General features: G+C 43.5%; 3 protein-coding genes across 3 annotated transcripts in view; all 3 read left to right on the forward strand.

Annotated features, from left to right (window-relative positions):
* Window positions 1-18,221, forward strand: part of LOC127032480 (olfactory receptor 12D1-like) — a 411,893-nt gene that overhangs the window by 7,705 nt on the left and 385,967 nt on the right. The gene's annotated exons all lie outside the window — the stretch shown is intronic.
* Window positions 7,336-9,410, forward strand: LOC127033063 (olfactory receptor 14A16-like). The gene is made up of 2 exons (XM_050920873.1): window positions 7,336-7,441; window positions 8,809-9,410. The coding sequence occupies exons 1-2, from the start codon at window positions 7,336-7,338 to the stop codon at window positions 9,408-9,410; spliced, it is 708 nt and encodes a 235-aa protein (XP_050776830.1).
* Window positions 11,489-16,730, forward strand: LOC127033064 (olfactory receptor 14A16-like). The gene is made up of 2 exons (XM_050920874.1): window positions 11,489-11,545; window positions 15,798-16,730. The coding sequence occupies exons 1-2, from the start codon at window positions 11,489-11,491 to the stop codon at window positions 16,728-16,730; spliced, it is 990 nt and encodes a 329-aa protein (XP_050776831.1).

An 18,221-nucleotide genomic window follows, 5' to 3' on the forward strand; every position in this document is an offset into this window, starting at 1 on the left:
AAATTTCATCTGCCATTTTGTTGCCTAGTCACTCAGTTTTGTGAAATCCTTTTGTAGCTCTTCACAGTCTGCAAGAGACTTAACTATCTTGAGTAGTTTTGTATCATCTGTAAATTTTGCCACCTCACTGTTTACCCCTTTTTCCAAATCGTTTATGAATATGTTATATAGGACTGGGCCCAGTACAGATCCCTGGGGGACACCACTGTTTACCTCTCTCCATTCTGAAAACTGATCATTAATTTCTACCCTTTGTTTCCTATCTTTTAACCAGTTACCAATCCATGGGAGAACTTTCCCTCTTATCTTATGACTGCTTATTTTGCTTTAGAGACTTTGGTGAGGGACCTTGTCAAAGGCTTTCTGAAAATCAAAATACACTATATCCACTGGATCTCCTTTGTCCACATGCTTGTTGACCCCTTCAAAGAATTCTAGTAGATTGGTGAGGCATGATTTCCCTTTACAAAACATATTGACTGTTTCCCAACAAATTTTGTTCATCTATGTGTCCAACAATTTTGTTCTTTATGATAGTTTCAACCAATTTGGCCGGTAATAAAGTGAGGCTTACCTGCCTGTAGTTGTCAGGGTCATCTCTGGAACCCTTTTTAAAAATTGGTGTTACATTAGCTATCCTCCAGTCATTTGGTACAGAAGCTGATTTAAATGATAGGTTACAAATGAGAGTTACAAGTCCTGCAATTTCACATTTGAGTTCCTTCAGAACTCTTGGGTGAATACCATCAGTCATTGTGGATAGTTCTCTGAAATCATCCACTCAATGTGCAGCAGCAGTCAAAAAAGCCAAGAGAATGTTGGGAATCATCAAGAAAGGGATAGATAATAAGATAGAAAATATCATATTTCCTCTATATAAATCCATGGTCCACCCATGTATCAGGTCCTGCAGATACATTACTGTTTAGTTTATCAATTTGTTCCAAAATCTCCTCTAATGACACCTCAATTTGGGACAGTTCCTCAGATCTGTCACCCAAAAATAATGGCTCAGGTTTGGGAATCTCCCTCACATTCCCTAGGACCATTCCCTGTCCTAACACACAACCTCCTTTTGTCATAAAGATGGATTTTTATTTGATTGTGAATTATGTTAGCTAACTAGCTAGATAGATAGGTAGATAGATAATTTATAAACATTAATGTGTATCTTTTCCTGTTAATGATTGTCTATGTCCAGATCATGATTGTCCTATAAGTAGTCCTTATTAAATGTTATTTAGTAAAGATTTTTATGACTATATCTTACACCATCGCTCATTTGCAAACAACTTATCAAAAGTACTCGTTTGAACTTTTAGCAGTTTTGACTGGATACATTTTTAATATGATATCTTTCGCTTCTCTGAATAAATGAAAGTATCACACTTGGGATCCTTAAAAATCAAGGAGTCAGTTCTCAGCAGGTATACATGGTTCTAGCTCCACTGAAGTCAATAGAAATCTGAGAATTTACTTCACTTCCTGGACACCATGGTGCAAATAAGTGATGGCCACATTAACACCACCATTTATCGAAAACCTACCCACCACTATGCCTACCTGATCGAACTAACCTCATTATCTCTAGCCTGCCTGCATATATATACCTGCCCCTGGAAATTTCCACTAAATGCATCTGACGAAGTGGGTATTCATCCACGAAAGCTCATGCTTCAAAACGTCTGTTAGTGTGTAAGGTGCCACAGGATTCTTTGCTGCTTTTACATCAGCTGTGGATCTGCACTGAACAAAACTCACTTCCTTTGAATATTCTGTACAAAGGTCCTGATTCCACAAACCGCTTCAGCACATTCTTAACATTAAACACATGATTAGGCCCACTGAAGATTTAAAGATAAAGCCATGTTTAAATCCCTGTTGTATATGGGTTAGGATTATGGATAGAACTTAAGGCTAATACCAAACAGATGTCAGACTCTGACACTTCTGCAGTTTCTCTCCTTTCTCAGTCAAACAAAGCCCTACAATTGATGCATTGAAATTATTCTCCCCTTCTGGAGTCTGGAGTATTAATGTAAAATAACAAGTTAATCTCAAAGCCAGAATCTCTGGACCTTCTTCTCCAGACTCACTAGTCCATAATGTCCCTTCATCACCAACTTCTTCCTCCTGGAGGGAATGCTCACCAGCATGCTCATCCCCAAGATATTGACCAATATGGTGAATTTCCTTCTCTAGCTGCCATGCTCAGGCCTACTTCCTCTTCCTGGTGGGCTCCATGGAGTTTTTCTTCCTTGCTGTCATGTCCTTTGACCACTCTGCGATTATCAGATACCCATTGCAATATGCCACCATTGAGATCACTCATGTCTCCCTCTTGCTGGTGGCTGTCTAATGGACATGGGGGTTCTTGGCCTTGATTCTACCCACTCTCTGGGTGGATTGACTTCCATATTGTGGTCTCAATCTTGCTAACCATTTTTTTCTGCTACCTGGTGCCACTCTCAAGCTCTCCTGCTTCAACACAGCCCTCTCCTGGACAGTCCAAATACATTAAGTCAGTTATTCCTTTAAGGGAATAATATATCAGCTTATTATTTTAAATAGTTATGCAGACACTTCAATTTAAACAAACTGGATTAGATAAAACAATAAAATAAATTTATTAACTACAAAGAGATAGATTTGAAGTGAGTACCAGTAATGAGGTATAAAAGAAATGGATACAAGAAAAATAAAGATAATATGCTGCCTAACTTAACAAACTTTATTACATTCAAAGCAAAGTTTTCTCCTCACATGCTTCCAGCAGTTTGACTGACCAAACCCCTTAAGTCAAGGTCCATCCTCCAGAGTCCAACAACAGCTTCCTTTATTTCCTTAGATGCAGTGAATGCTATGGACAGGGAGAGAGAGAGAGAGAGCAATGTCTTTGGGTGTCTGACCCTTCTTTTTATAGTTCTGTCCCCTTTTTGAGAAGCATTTCCATCCAGGAGCAAGGCAACAGGCAGTCTTTGTGGAAGGGAACTCCATGCTGTTTCTTTGCTAAAATGTAGAATTTTGCCCCTGTCCCCTTTTCTGCCAAAGCATGGCCACTTAGCAGATAATGGCCCATCAACCTTGTTGACACCTGGCTGAGGCCTCGGCTTATTCTTTGTCTTTGAGGAACTGGTTTGTCCACTCCTGAGGCTTATATAGAAAACATACTTTAAGACATGAGCTCATCTTTTGTTTATAACCACATATAACGCTGCTACATACATTTTGCCATGATATTACTGGTCAACAAACTATGAGTTTTTAAATGATACCTCTTCTATGCTTGTAATTTTTCAGTTTTTCTTTAAAAAAATGAAATATGAAAAAAGAAACATTTTGGCTGAAAATTTAATTTAATAGTTTTTGGCAATTTTCAGACTAAAATGTTCAGTTTTAGAAAAAGTCAAAATTTTCATAAAGAACAAATATTTTCAACCACCTCGGTTTTAACCCCTTCCTCTTTACTGTATTTATCCTCCACCCACCCCTATAAGGCAGGGCCATGCTGTTATACCCATGTTACAGATGGGAACTGAGGCCCAGAGAGTGATGTGCCCAAGATAACACAGAAAATTTGTGGCAAAGCAGGGAAATGAGCTGGGTCTCCCAGATTCCAGGTTAGCATCCGAATGAATGGACTATCCTTCCTCAGTCATTGCAACATGACTAAAGGACTGGGACTCAGTACACCTGAGCTCTGTTCCTCTGAGCAGCTGTGTGACCTCAGACCAGTCATTTCCCCTCTCTGCGCAATCTGGAAAATGTGACTGATGATACCGACTCTGCTTGATAAATCACTTTGAGATAGACATCTACATTTTACTGTTGTCTACATGTACATGGTGACCAGACAGAGAGCACAGAAGAATACTTGAAGAGTAAAGTTGGGTGGGAAACGGGTTTCCTGTAGGGCAAGACTTGTCAAGATTTTGAGAGAGACAAGGTAGGTGAGGTAACATCTTTTATTGGAGCAATTTTTGCTGGTGGAAGGCATAAGCTTTCACACTTCTCAGAGCTCTCTTCCTTGGGTCTTAGAGAAGAGAACCAGAGTGTCCAAGCTAAACACAAGAGAGGATATATTGTTACACTAATGAGATCACACATGTTGTAGGAAACCACTTAAAATGAAGTGGATAATTAACATGAAGTAGGTGATTAACACTGCAGAGTAGGCATCATGGATGCAGACTCCAAAGGAACTACAACCTATTTACACATGCTGGGCAACTAATATGAATTACAGGTTTTCAAAATGTCATGCAGTGTTGCATCTGCAGCCCAATGAGCCTTTTAATTTAGTGCTGTTTGCAGTAAGAGGAAAAACAATGTAAATGTTGAGAAAGAAAGAAAGAAAGAGATTCTGGGCCATTCATCCCAACAGAGCTGAAGATCAGATACAGAAAATCTTAGCAACACTGAATTCCTCCAAAGTTCTATCCTGAGTAGAAATGAATCTCTCCATCGCCATTAAAAGTTTCACTTGTAATTAATCCCAAGGGGCAAAGAGCTAAGAAACTGCAGACAGGTTAGGAACTTTGGAATCAGTTTCAGATCAGGTTCACATGAAAAGAATATAGATTTGAATTTCCGTGGTGGGCCAGATCCCCAGCTGGTGTAAACCAGCATATCTCCATTCAAATCACAGGACCAGATTCCCAGCTGGAGTAAATAGTTCCAACTACTCTGAAGTCAATTGAACTGTATAATTTTCCACTGGGTTTGTACCTGGCCCTTAGTTTTTAGTCTTTGCCTCTGAGTACCTTCTAGTAATCTGCTTGAAGCAACTGGGTCAGTCTGAGCAGCAGTTATCTCCGGTGGCTGCATCCCAGGAGATGCTGATGCAATGCAAGAGACAAAAATATCTCTGTTCTCCCAGAGGTAATTATGTGGGATTAATGAAGGAAGAGGGTATTTTAGGCCAACTGAGGTTCTGGTGCCACTGGGCTCTTAGCTCTTGCACGTTACATGTCTGTGCTATATATTTTATTTCTGAAAACACCTTAGGGGTACCCTTTCAGACTCTGTCCTGCTTTGTTTTTAGCCAAGGGTTCTTCCAGGGTTGCTGCCATCATGAGAGATCCAGGGTAGAGGCTGCTTCACATCTGTGGGGTTACTATCAGCTAGTGCAGGTTGTCAGGGTGATTTGCTCCAGAGGTGAGATCAGAGCTGGGCTCACAGCCCTGGAGACTAGATTCAGCTGTTAAACCCCAGAGCAGGGAAATTCTGGGCTGTGACCATATCTGAAGCCTGCACTAGCTGGAATCATCTCTAGAGCTGGAAGGGGCTTTCAGTCCCTGGTCCCATTTAGTCCATTACCTCTCAGGCAAGCCTACCCTGGGAGGGGAGCAGGGAGCGCCCATCTGTGGAATAGATCCTGATCTGCTAAGAACTGCAGAGAGAGCCAGCAACTCAGGACATACAGCAAGGGGACAGCAAAGGGCTGCTGGATAACACAGTGATAGATAGATAGATAGATAGATAGATAGATAGATAGATAGTGTCCAAATAATTCTGATGACTGCGAATCGACCGCATCACAAGCTGAGACAAATTCCACAAAGACCACCACAGTAAGTTTGGTATTTCAATTACATATTTTGGGCTGTTAGCATTTAAGATTTACAATCTGACTGTTAAGTCTGGTCTACACTACAGTGCTAACTCAATCCGAGATACTCTACTTATGTTACATAAACAATGTAACTTCAATCAACGTAGCTTAGATCCACTTACCACGGTGTCCACAGTATGCTATGTCAAAGGGAGACGCTCTCCCCTTGACGTATCTTCCACCTCTTGTTGAGGTGGATTACCGACGTCGACGGAAAAACGGTTTCCCATTGATGTTCTGTGTCTTCACCAGACCCGATACATCGATGCAGAGTGAGGGGTGAAAGGGCTCTTACATAGCTGTGTCTTTGGCTTCTAGATACTACAGTGGTAGGGAAATGGAGATAGAAAAATAATGATCAAAGAATCCTGGTGCTGGAAAATCAAATACATCTCAAGTTGGGGAAAAATCCACAGAAAGCAGCACAGTTAATTCACTATTTCAATTAAATATAGTTGTGGTTTAAGATACAGATCAAATGTAAGACACTAAACATAAATTAGCATTTGGACCCTTTAAGGCTTTAGCTATCAGTTAAGTCAGAGAGCTAGAGCCAGTCAGAGAAAAAATCAGTGCAAAATTTTGACTTTGCATCAGATACCCAAAATCAGTAAAAAAATCAGGATTTGGCAACCAAATGTATTTGTTTTTAGCAAAAAACTAGTGTAAAGTGAAAATGTTAGTTGCCAACAAAAGAAAATTGTGGTTTTCAGTTTAAAAAATTTGTTTCAAATATAGCAGAAATTTTACCTGGACATTTTTAAAAAACAAAAATGGGCAGGAAATCTCTGACCGCCCCTAACTGGAAATTGAGCTTTAAACAAAGTTGGGAACCATTATTCTTATATTTAATAATACAGCCATTTCAAACCTGTTTCTTCTGTTGCAACTGTCTTTATTTCTATTTCAAAGGAATAGTCATGGAAAGGTAAAAAACCAGCACAGCAGCAAAAACAGGATAGCAGCAAAGCCTGCAGATTGTGTTTTGTACACTCTAGCACCTGTAAACTGTAAACTCAGAGTCAGCTTTGCACCAGCCACCTGAAGCCTGTCTATCTCAACCCTGCCCAAAGACACAGAGGAAATGAAGGGGAGAGCATCAAGACCTCCTGCTCTAGCCCCATATCCTCTGTCCCACACTGCTGCCATCTGAACACCAAAGCTGTAAACAGGTGCACAGAACATACACATAGTAAAACACAGCCCCTCCCTAACCAAGATCATAGTCCTAGTAGACAAGGCAGAGAAAGTGGGGGAGAGGAAACAGAGGCACAGAAAGGGGAAGCGACTTGCTCAAAGTCACTCAGAAGGTCAGTGGCAAAGACAGGAACATAACCCAGGTCTCTTGATTGCCACTGACCTGCACAGTGCAGACATGAAGGTAGAGAGGGAAATGATAAACTATAGCAGTAACAAAGGGATGCTCCTGTCCCATCATTACACAGAGACACAAGTGCAGCAGATATCTGGGGCCATGAATCAATCTGTAAGCAGGTAGCAGGATGTCTCTGCACAGAACTCAGTGTGGAATCATCACAGATGAGCTGGGGCTCAGGCCACTGGGTATGTCTGTGTCTTGTTTCCCTGGGAAGAGGGGATCAGGTTGTGCTGCTGCTTTAGAAGTTTAGTTTCCTGTCCAAGTTGTTAGCCTGCTGTTTGTCCTAAGAAGCACGGGTGGCTTCAGGCACCAGCATGCCAAACGCATGCCTGGGGCGGCAACCATGGCGGGCCCTCTGCTGGTTGCCGCAAAGACAGCAGACAGATTGCCTTTGGTGGCATGCCTGCAGAGGGTCCACTGTTCGCTGGGCTTCCTCAGACCTCTCGCAGGCAAGCCACCGAGGAGAGCCTGCCTACCGTGCTTGGGGTGGCAAAATATCTGGAGCCGCCCCTGCAAGGAAGATATGACTAGAAGGGACCGGGGTCACTGAGTCCAATCCCCTGCTCTCATTGGCAACTCAGTCATATAATCCCCATCCTAAACTGACACAGCTCAGTGTTAACATCAGTTAGGTTGTTTGTCCACAACGGCTCCTATTGGGATGCTGCTCTATATTGTCCCTGCTCTGATGGGGACAAACTTTCTTCTCATTTCCAAGCTAAATTTACTCCTGGACAATTTATCCTCATTCCTTCTTGTGCCAACATTCTCCTTTAACATCAGTAGCTCTGCTCCCTTCCTCGTGTTTACTCCCTTGATGTGTTTATAGAGAGTGATCATAACTGCTTTCAGCCCGCATTTTGCTCAGTTAATCAGCCAAACTCTTTTAGGCTACATCTACTCAGCAAGCTAGGGCTGTGATTCCCCAGCTTGCATGGACGTACACATGTGCTAGCTTTGTGAGCATAAATAGTGTACCTGCCGTAGCCATGCAGAATACAAAGCCACCTGAACTCTGGTGCTATGTACTGTATTCAGCACAGTTTCCCCTTCTGCCATGGCTATACTATTTTCAGACTTGTGCTAGTCATCCTTGAGATATTGCAAGTAGTATATGTGATCTGGGAATCACTTCCCTAGCTCGTAGTTTGGATGTAGCCTAAACTAGCTCTCTATTGTCGCAATAGGATGACCATCATTTCTAAGACTGTTGGATTTGGATTGTAACTTGATCCATAATTACACTGCTTTTTATCAAGCTACATCTTGGATCAGATCCTCAGATGGAGGCAACGGACGCCACCCATTGACTGTAAGGGAGCTGTGGTAATTTACACTGGTGTGACAATGCTCCTCACTAGTGATGTGATTGTGAGAGATGAGGAGATGAGAGAACATTAGCCTGACCACTGCCCTTGCCCTTCTTTCCACAGACAGTCCATGATGTACTGAGAAAAAAAATGTCCAACTGAACCACCGTGACCGAGTTTGTTTTCCTGGGGGTTCTCTGAGGTTCAGAAGCTGCAGATTTTACACTCTGTGGTGTTTTTAGGGATTTACCTGGCAGCCCTGGTGGGAAATCTCCTTGTTATCATGCTTGTAGTGGTCGACCACCACCTTCACACCCCCATGTACTTCTTCCTGATGAATTTGTCCATACCTGACCTCGGCTCCATCTCCGTCACAGTCCCGAAGTCCATGGCAAACTCCCTGTTGAACACCAGGTCGATTTCTTATTCTGGGTGCGTTGCCCAAGTCTTTCTCTTCAGTTTCTTTACTGCGACTGACTTTGCTTTTCTCACCATCATGGCGTAAGACCGGTACGTTGCCAACTACCAACCACTGCACTATGAGACTATAATGAACAGAGGAGCTTGTGTCCAAATGGCAGCCAGTGCCTGGATCAGTGGAATTCCCATTTCTACTATGCAGACTGGGAACATATTTGCATTACCTTTTTGTGGTGGTAACAAGGTGGATCAGTTCTTCTGTGAAATCCCCCAGCTGCTCAAGATCACTTGCAATGACACATACCTCAGTGAAGTTGTTATTACTTCTTTTCTCTTTTTCTTAGTCTTATGTTGCTTTGCTTTTATAATTGAGTCATATGTTCAGATCTTCAAAACCGTGCTGAGAATCCCCTCTGAGCAGGGCCGGAATAAAGCCTTCTCCACCTGCCTCCCTCACCTCGCTGTGGTCTCCTTGTTAGTTTGCACTGCCACCTTTGCCTACATGAAATCCACCTCCAGCTCATCATCAGGTCTGGATGTCACAGTGGCTGTTCTTTATTCTGTGATGCCTCCAGTGATGAATCCAGTCATCTACAGCATCAGGAACAAGGAGATAAAAGGTGCCCTGAGGAAACTAACTGAGGGGAAGTTATCCAAAAAGAATAAAATTTCCAGATTTCTCCCATGACTATGTTTTCATTCTGTGCTTCTTTACAGATATAATCAACTGATGACATTATTGTCTCCATGGGAATGTGATGTTCAGGCTTTTTATGCAAAAATGTTGTGTTCACGGTAGTAATAATGCAGACTAAGTTCACTGAAGTCAGTGGAGTTACTCTACTGTGATTAAGATAAGAATCTATCTATCTATCTATCTAAATTATGAGGGCATTTAATTAATTTCTGCATTTCCTTGTTAGAATCGTGAGTTAGCTGAACTCGACCTTCTGAACAGGCATGAGCTGTCACTGGGAAACATTAACTCTGTGTTAATAATGTTTTTTGCCATTTTATTTCCTAGTTTTTCAACAAAAAGGAAGCTTGTTGAGTGGAGTTATTGGTCACTGTGGCAGCTGCAGGTGGCTGTGAATATGGATGATGAGTGAAGTAAAAGGATCTTTTAAGAACCATCACATTTTTCTAAAAAGGAGCTGTAATCTGTGCACTACTTGGTCATTCTGGGTTCCTCTCAGCTTCACACCCTGAGCAGCGGCGCTTCCCCAGACCCTGGCACACATCGGGAGGGGTGATAAGGGAGAGGCTCAGTTCCCCTTCCTGTCAAAAGGGAAGGAGAAAGCCCCCAAGATCACAAAAGAGGGAGAGGGAAGGGTATCCGACACCATAGATGCATCGCGAGCCCCCTGCTACTGGCACATACAAGGGAGGTGAATGTGGGGCTGCCAGGCGCCCTGCCCCTTGTTCTAGTTCTGGATCCAGCAGGGTAGGAGATAGGCACACAGGTGCAGAGAGCACTTGTCAGGGTTCCTTCCCCACTCTGAACTTTAGGGTACAGATGTGGGGACCTGCATGGACACTTCTAAGCTTAATTACTAGCTTAGATCTGGTATCGCCGCCACCATCCAGAATTTCAGAGTCTGGAGCACTCCCTATCCCCCTAAAACTTTCCCCTCCCTGGGTAGCCTTGAGGGACTTCACCAATTCCCTGGTGAACACAGATCCAAACCCCTTGGATCTTAAAACAAGGAGAAATTAACCATCTCCCCTTCTTTCCTCCCATCAATCCCTGGTGAGTCCAGATCCAATCCCTTTGGATCTAAGAAAAAAAACAGTGAAAAATCAATCAGGTATTAAGAAAAAAGGCTTTTAATTAAAGAAAAGAAAGATAAAAGAAAACCCTCTGGGAGATATCAGCATACCAGCTACTCTCACAGACAACAGATTCAAAACACAGAGGATGTTCCCCTGGGCACAAATTTAGTTACACAAAGAAAAAATACTCATGTACCCAATTTTTGATAATTCCCTTAATGGTACCAAGACAAGTTACAAAGAAAATAAACATAAACATATTTATCCCTTTCTAAAACTTACTACTCTGATAAGAGGCTGCTTCCTTGATCTTTTCAATCTGGCTGAAAACAAACTCTAAACAAAGGAAAACTTCCCTCCTTCCTTTTGAAACATCTTGTTCCCCCATTGGTTCCTCTGGTCAGGTGTTAGCTAGGCTAGGTGAACTTTTTAACCCTTTACAGGTAAAAGAGGCATTAACCCTTAACCACCTGTTTATGACAGCGCTGACGGAAAAACAGCTCAGTGTTGTGCTCGCTTTATTGTTCACGCTGCAAAACTGGACCTAACAGGAAAGTGAGGCTTTGCACTGGGGAGGGGAGAAAACATAGAGCTCTCTGAAGATTGAAAGAGTTAGGACATCACACCCAGATGTTCTCCCAGTCCCCTGTCACTCACCCTCATGTCCCCTCTTCACAGTATCCCACCCCTCATCTCCTGACCTCCAACTCATCTCCTACCCACCCATCCTATTCGTCCCTTTCCCCATAATCTCCCTCCCCTTGCTGCCCCGCAAACCCTACTCTCGCAATTCCCACCAGCTTTTCCACCCTCATCATCCTCCTCTCCCAGTAGGTAAGTGTATTTCAAAAATTGTTTCATTACCATCTAAATATCCTGTGGTGCCCAGGTGACTTTTCCCTACAGTTAGAAACCCTCAGACAAAGCCAGGTGCCTCCTTATTCTTAGGTTCAGATTTTGGATCAGGGTTTGATCTGAACTCAAAGTGCCACGATGGCATGCAGGTTTGTCACCACTACTGGACATTCCCCCTTCAAGGACTCGCAGCCTGTGAGCCAGAGGTAGCTTTGAACCTGTTCATCCTCTCTCCATGCACATGCTCAGCGTAATCCATTCGCTGCGACTCCAAGTCCTTCGAAGGCTGATGGGCCTAACTGAGAGCTAAACCCTTTGACTAATAATGCTGTCACTTTATTTCCTCCAAAGAGTTGGTGAGTGGCCCTTGAGCACTAGAAATGCTCCCTGCTGTGAGTATCTGAGCCCTTGTTTGATCTCTGTCTGTGCACAATAAATCAGCACCAAAACACACCAACGTTAAGAAAAGTTAGAAGTGACTCCTTTGGAGTGGATAGGGCTGATTCCCTCTCACTCACCCTGGCGTAAATCAGGAGTAACTCCTTTGTACTGAATGAGGCTGATTTCCCCCTCACTCACCCCAGGGTGTTACAATGGAGTATGTCCGGTCTAAGGAAGAGGAGATGCATGTCCTTTGACTCCAGCCCCTGCTGAGGTGTGGCCCTTCTGTGTGGTTCTGGCCCTTCAAACCCAGATTCTCCTGGGGCATGGCTGTTCTCTATGAAGTGCTCTGCCCTTCAGCCCCCCACTAATCACAGCGTCTCCTACCTTATTTCATTATCCCTCTGCCCCCCCCACCCCCCCGTAAACTCCTCATCTGATGAATCTCAAGGAGAACCCACTGATATCAGAGTGCCTGCTGTACCGCATCAAGGACAGCATGACTAGATACCAGGAATGGGACATGCTGGCGTACGATGGATGGGGGTGTCCAGTGCCCTTGGTCTGACTGGGGCCAGCAACAGATGCTGCACTACCCACAGCCTGGAACAATAGGGGTAGAATGTGGAAATCTGCCCCCAGTGCAGCACCGGCCCCTTGTCTGCCTGAGTCTGAAGAGGGTCTGAGACAATGGTTCTGGGAGAAGGGAACTGCCCCAGGCATCTCCATGGCATTTGAACTCCCAGCACCTGTGCTCTGGAGCACCTCAACAACCCCACCAATGCAGGGGGCTCTCTGTTCAGGGGAGGGGAAGAGCACAGCAGTCCTGACCGCCTCACCCTAGCAGACACATCCTGGCTGGGGAGGTAAGGATTGTGGGGACCATGACTGCCCTCTGCCTGTCTGTGGGCACCGAGCTGATCCCAAGGGGTTGGGGGACAATCACCTGCTACTCTTCTGTGACAGAGCAGGGTCCCATGCCATTGTCCCAGCCTTTCTTTGAAGCCCCTTCCACCTCCATGCATGGCCCTGGAGTATCTGAATCCAGCCCTGGGAGTCAGCAGAGCTTTATGGGAGTAAATGTGCCTCTTTCCACAGGCTCCTGGGAACAGCCCAGCTCAGAGCTGTAACTCTTGGAGGGACCACCACCAGCTGCTGAAAATAGAGGGACAGGGACCCACCCCCCAGTGGACAATTCTGCACTGATCTCCATTTCAGGGAGGTTCCCTGTGAGTTAATGGCTGGTTGGAGACCTGCACCATGGCAGTTGAATTCATTCGCTGATCTAATGTAACCACGAAGGCTCTCGTGATCCATGCCAATGTCTCATCCCGCTGACCTTTTTGTCTCAGCAATACCTTGTGGAAGTGAGTTCCTAGTTGGCAGTGGGCAGAGGCCACCCTGGAAATACTGTTCAGAAAAGGGGCTTGGCCAGGAAGAGGAAGGAGGAGAGTGGGAAAGGAAGGAAGTGGTGGCCGGGGCTTGCCAATGGGGAGGAGGAGGAGAGAATGGGCAGGTGTTTGGAGCCAGAGGTGAGTGGCTGTTCCTTGGAGCTGGGGCCATGTCAAGGGAGTGGGGCTGAGAGAGGAGAGAACTGGTGGGCAGAGCAGGGGACTGGTGGACAAAGAGGTTAAGCACGGATCTCTGAGGAAGCTGAGTCAAGAACTCTGGGTGAGAATTGACTCGGCCATGGGAGGGGAAATCTCAAAGAACAGGGGCTGACAGGGTCCGTGGGGTGGGGGCTGTGAGAAGGGTGGGAGAAGATTAAGGGCTGTGGGTGTTTGCTTGGGGGTCTGGGTAGGATGAGGGAGATGGAGGGAGGAAGAGGGAGGGAAACATCTCTAAATAATAGTTTGTTTATTAAATTGTCATCCAGTCTAAATTATTATTCCCCAGATTTTGATACAGTGAGGCACAGAGAGTTGAGGTAACATAGCTGCATAGCTGGGCTTCCATCACAGGAGTTCTTAGCATCTCGACCTTCTTTCTCAAGACAGCAGGCAGTCCTAGTTATCATTTCAGGCTGGGATTCTCAAGGGTGTCTAAGGGATTTAGGAGCCCAGGATGTACATGTCTTACTGCCATAGAGTCCTTTGCAAATCCCTGGCACCATTTTCAGCAATTCAGGGGAAGCCCAGGCTTTGGAAGTTAAAGAGAGACACAGGGCCAGGATTACAAAGGGGTTTAGGAACTTAAAGAAGGAGATAGCTGCCTATTGGGATTTACAATAGCATCTAAGCAGGTTAAGCTCCTCACTCCCACTGAATGACCATGGGACTTGGCCACCTAACTCATTTAGGAGCATTGATAAATCCCTGTAGGTGCCTGTCTTCACCTTTGTGATCCTGGCCCACAAATAACACAGAAGCTGGGCTGGAATCAGGGAACACCAGGGGAGATCATAGGCCTGTGCTATTTTAGGTGCAGACTAGAGGATCAGAATGGCTCTTTTGGCTTTATCACCTACTCATCTATGCACTTGCCTGTGGGCCTGTGCTGCTGAGCTGTGCAAGGCTCCAGGGAGTGAGTCCCACTAGCCCTTAGGAAATAGACATGAATAAATCACCTTTCTGCAGCATCGGTCCTTTAATGCCAGTGATGATCAGCACCAGCTACACACAGCTCATCTGCAAAGCCAACAGGTTTGAGTCAAGTTCTGGCTGAGCAGTCTCAAAATGAAGCAGGAAAGGATTCTCAGATGCCTGTGCCTTTAGCTTCTAGATTCTGGTAGATATTGACCAAAGAATCCTGGTGCCGGATGATTGAATGGATCATACGTTGGGAAAAAAATCCACAAAGATCAGCACAGTAAGTTTTCTATTTCAATTAAATGTGTTGGGGAATCAACATACAGGGGAAAATGAAGATGATAAATATGAATTACAATATGAACTTGTTAAGACTTTCACTCTCAATTTAATCAAATACCTACTGCTGATTGGAATTTTTCCATCCTTCTGGAAAATTTTGACTTTTAACTGAAAACATCAAATTCATTTTTTTTCAGTTTTTGCCAAATGAAAACTTCTTGCTGAAAACTGTATTATTTTTATCACAAAACCAAAAATGTTTCAGTTTTGAATTTTCAATTTCTTTACTAACCAATCACAAAATCTTTGGAGAAAAGCAGACAGATTCTGAGATTTGTTGTTGTTTAGCTGAAAACCCGCTTTCTTTTAAAAAGAACACAGATGAAAATTTCCAACCTGCCTTAAACTTCAAATAAATTGGAGAACATTAATATTGCCTGATAAGACCTTAATTTCAAACCATTTATTCTACTGCATCTATGTGATTTCTCTTCCAAAGAGATAGTTGTCCTAGTAGACAGAGCAGAGAAAGGGAGGAAGGGAGGGGAAACAGAGGCAAAAAGAGGGGAAATGGCTAGCCTAAGGTCACACAGCAGGTCACTGGCAGAGACAAGAGTAGATTCCAAGTGTCCTGACAACCCCTGCACCACACAATGCAGAGTAAATGATACAACATAGTGGTGACAGAGAGATGCCGCTAGTCCATTGTTACACGCAGGCTGAAGTGCAGCTGGGAGTTGGTGCCATAAATCAGTTTGGAAGCAGGCAGCAGGCCATCTAGGCATAGAGCTTGGGGTAGAAAAATCACAGATGAGCTGCTACTTATGATGCTGGGTGAGTCTACATGAGAATCAGGCTGTGTTGGCATTTTAGTTTATCCATTTCATGGCCAACCCATGAGCTTGGTGATGGTCGCAGCAGAGGGACCTTCTTTGGAAGCATTGTTGGGTTTGAATTGTACTTTGTTTCATCCTTCATAAAGCATTTTACGGGCCACATCTTGGGCTAAATCGTCAAAAGGTGTAAAATAACAAAGCTCCATTGACTTTAAATGAGCCGACCTAATTTACACTAATGTGATAACTTGACTGATTGATCATCAGAGGTGAGGAACACTAACAATACCTCATCATTGCAAGTGATGAGTGCTGTGCACCTTTGACATTCATATAATGAGATATTACATTAAAGGGAATTAGGGCCATTCCCACTGTGGCTCTAAATCTGATCATTGTCCTTCTCATTCCCCCTTACAGCCATCACACAATGTACTGAGGAAGAAATTGTCCAACCAAACCACCATAACCAAATTCCTTCTCCTGGGATTCTTTGATGTTCCAGAACTGCAGATTTTACACTTTGTGGTGTTTCTAATGCTTTACCTGGCATCCTTGCTGGAGAACCTTCTCATCATCACAGCCATAGCCCTCAACCACCAACTTCACATCCCCATGTACTTCTTCCTGATGAATCTGTCCATCCTAGACCTCGGCTCCGTCTCTGTCACCATCCCCAAATCCATGGCCAACTCCCTCATGAACACAAGATTGATTTCTTATTCTGGATGTGTCGCCCAAGTCTTTCTTGTCTTCTTCTTTGCTTCAGCAGATTTTGCCATACTGACCATCATGGCGTACGACCGATATGTTGCCATCTGCCAACCACTGCACTATGAGACAGTGATGAATAGAAGAGCTTGTGTCCAAATGGCAGCCAGTGCCTGGATCAGTGTTATTCTCTATTCTGCAGTCCACACTGGAAACACTTTTGCAATATCCTTCTGTGGAGGCAACATGATGGATCAGTTCTTCTGTGAAGTCCCCCAGCTCCTCAAGCTCGCTTGTTCTAACTCAGACCTCAGTGAAGTCGGGTTTCTCATCTTTAGTGTGTGCTTAGCCTCAAGCTGCTTTGTTTTCATAATTGTGTCATATGTTCAGATCTTCACCACAGTGTTGAGAATCCCCTCTGAGCAGGGCCAGCATAAAGCCTTCTCCACCTGCCTCCCTCACCTCATTGTGGTCTCCTTGTTTATTTGCACTGAGACCTTTGCCTACTTGAAATCCACCTCCAGCTCAAACTCAGGTCTGGATCTCATGGTGGCTGTTCTCTATTCTGTGTTGCCACCAATGACGAATCCGATCATCTACAGCATGAGAAACAAAGAGCTCAAAGGTGCACTGTGTATGTAAACTGATAGGTTGGAGATTATTATCTAAGAATAAAATGTCCGTATTTCTCCATCAGTAACAATTTCATTCTGTGTTTCTTTATATAATCAGATGATGACTTTATTGCCTCCCTGAGAAAACACTGTTCAATCTGTTTATGCAGAACTGGTATTTACACTAGGAAAAATCCTGACAAACATGACTCAAGAAAAAAGGAGTTATTATAGGTTTACACCAATGTAAATAAGATTGGAATCTATCTTCATGTACTGCTATCCACCACCATAGTATCTGAGCACCCTGCCCATAAAATCAGTACCCATAGCAAAGTCCCTAGTGAGATCTCAAGCTCTTCTTCTTTTGGGGGGATAATCTTTGATTGAAGTATCAATGCAATTGTTCTTTGTGTTTTTTGTTTACTTGTTTGTCAGATTTTTACCTTTTTTTTTTTTTTGCTTAACTTGTTTGCTGGTTTGGTTTGCTTCTTTGGAGGTGAGAAACCCCGAGGAGGTGGTGAGTGTTTGGTTAGACAGGATTTCCAATGTTTGCCCTCTCTTGGAAGTGCTCATATGTCATCTCTTTGATGGGATTTTCTGAGCGACATGAAGGTTTGCTCCCCACAATGACAACCTCATTAATCATAATGATCGATTTCTATTCAATTGTGAATTATGTTAGCTAGCTAGCTAGATAATGAATATTCTAGGGAGATTATTGTGCAAATTATTGTGCTTCTTTTCCTGTTAATGATTGTCTATGTCCAGATCATGATTTTCTTATAAATACTCCTTATTAAACATTATTTAACAGAGATTTTTATGGCTTATATCTTACTCTATCTGTCATTTACAAAAAGTTCATTCTAAAATACTTGGTGTTTGAACTTTGAGCTGTTTTGATAGGATACATTTTTAACATGCTCTCTTTCATTTCTCTGAACAAATGGAAGTATCACACTCAGGATCCTTAAACATCAAGGAGGCAGCCCTCAGCTGGTTTAAATTGTCACAGCTCCATTGAAGTCAATAGATCTCGGAGACTTTTCATCATCTGAGGATCTGCTCCAAACACTCATGATTACGAGTTTCAAACTCATTCCCTTTGAATACTCTGTACAAAGGCCCTGATTCCACAGCCACTTCAGCACATTCTTTACTTTAATTGTAGGTTTAAAGGGAAGGTTTAAAGGAAACTCATGCTCAATTCTCTGTTGGATATGGGTTAAGGATATGGATAGGGCTCAAGGCTAACACCAAACTGGTGTCAGACCCTGACACTGTCTCCATTTCTCTCCTTTCCCAATCAAATAAAGCCTTACAATTGGTGTATTGGAATTACTCTCTCCTTCTTGAGTTTGAATTATTAACATAAAATACTTTTTTTATCTCAAAGTTAGAATCACTGGACCTTCTTCTCTAGACTTACCAGTCCATTATGACTCTTCATCATCAACCTCTCCTCCTGGAAATCCTGCTCACCAGCATGCTCATCACCAAGATGTTGACCAACATG

Source organism: Gopherus flavomarginatus, chromosome 12, assembly GCF_025201925.1.
Source record: "Gopherus flavomarginatus isolate rGopFla2 chromosome 12, rGopFla2.mat.asm, whole genome shotgun sequence".
Lineage (NCBI taxonomy): Eukaryota > Metazoa > Chordata > Testudines > Testudinidae > Gopherus > Gopherus flavomarginatus.

What these genes read in the sequence shown, in the direction of transcription:
- LOC127033063 (XM_050920873.1), top strand. Translation starts at nt 7,336, where the DNA reads ATGGCGGGCCCTCTGCTGGTTGCCGCAAAGACAGCAGACAGATTGCCT. An exon ending in CTTCCTCAGACCTCTCGCAG is followed by an intron (nt 7,442 to 8,808) that starts GCAAGCCACCGA and finishes TCATGGCGTAAG; the next exon opens with ACCGGTACGTTGCCAACTAC.
- LOC127033064 (XM_050920874.1), top strand. Translation starts at nt 11,489, where the DNA reads ATGGCATGCAGGTTTGTCACCACTACTGGACATTCCCCCTTCAAGGAC. An exon ending in CCTTCAAGGACTCGCAGCCT is followed by an intron (nt 11,546 to 15,797) that starts GTGAGCCAGAGG and finishes TCCCCCTTACAG; the next exon opens with CCATCACACAATGTACTGAG.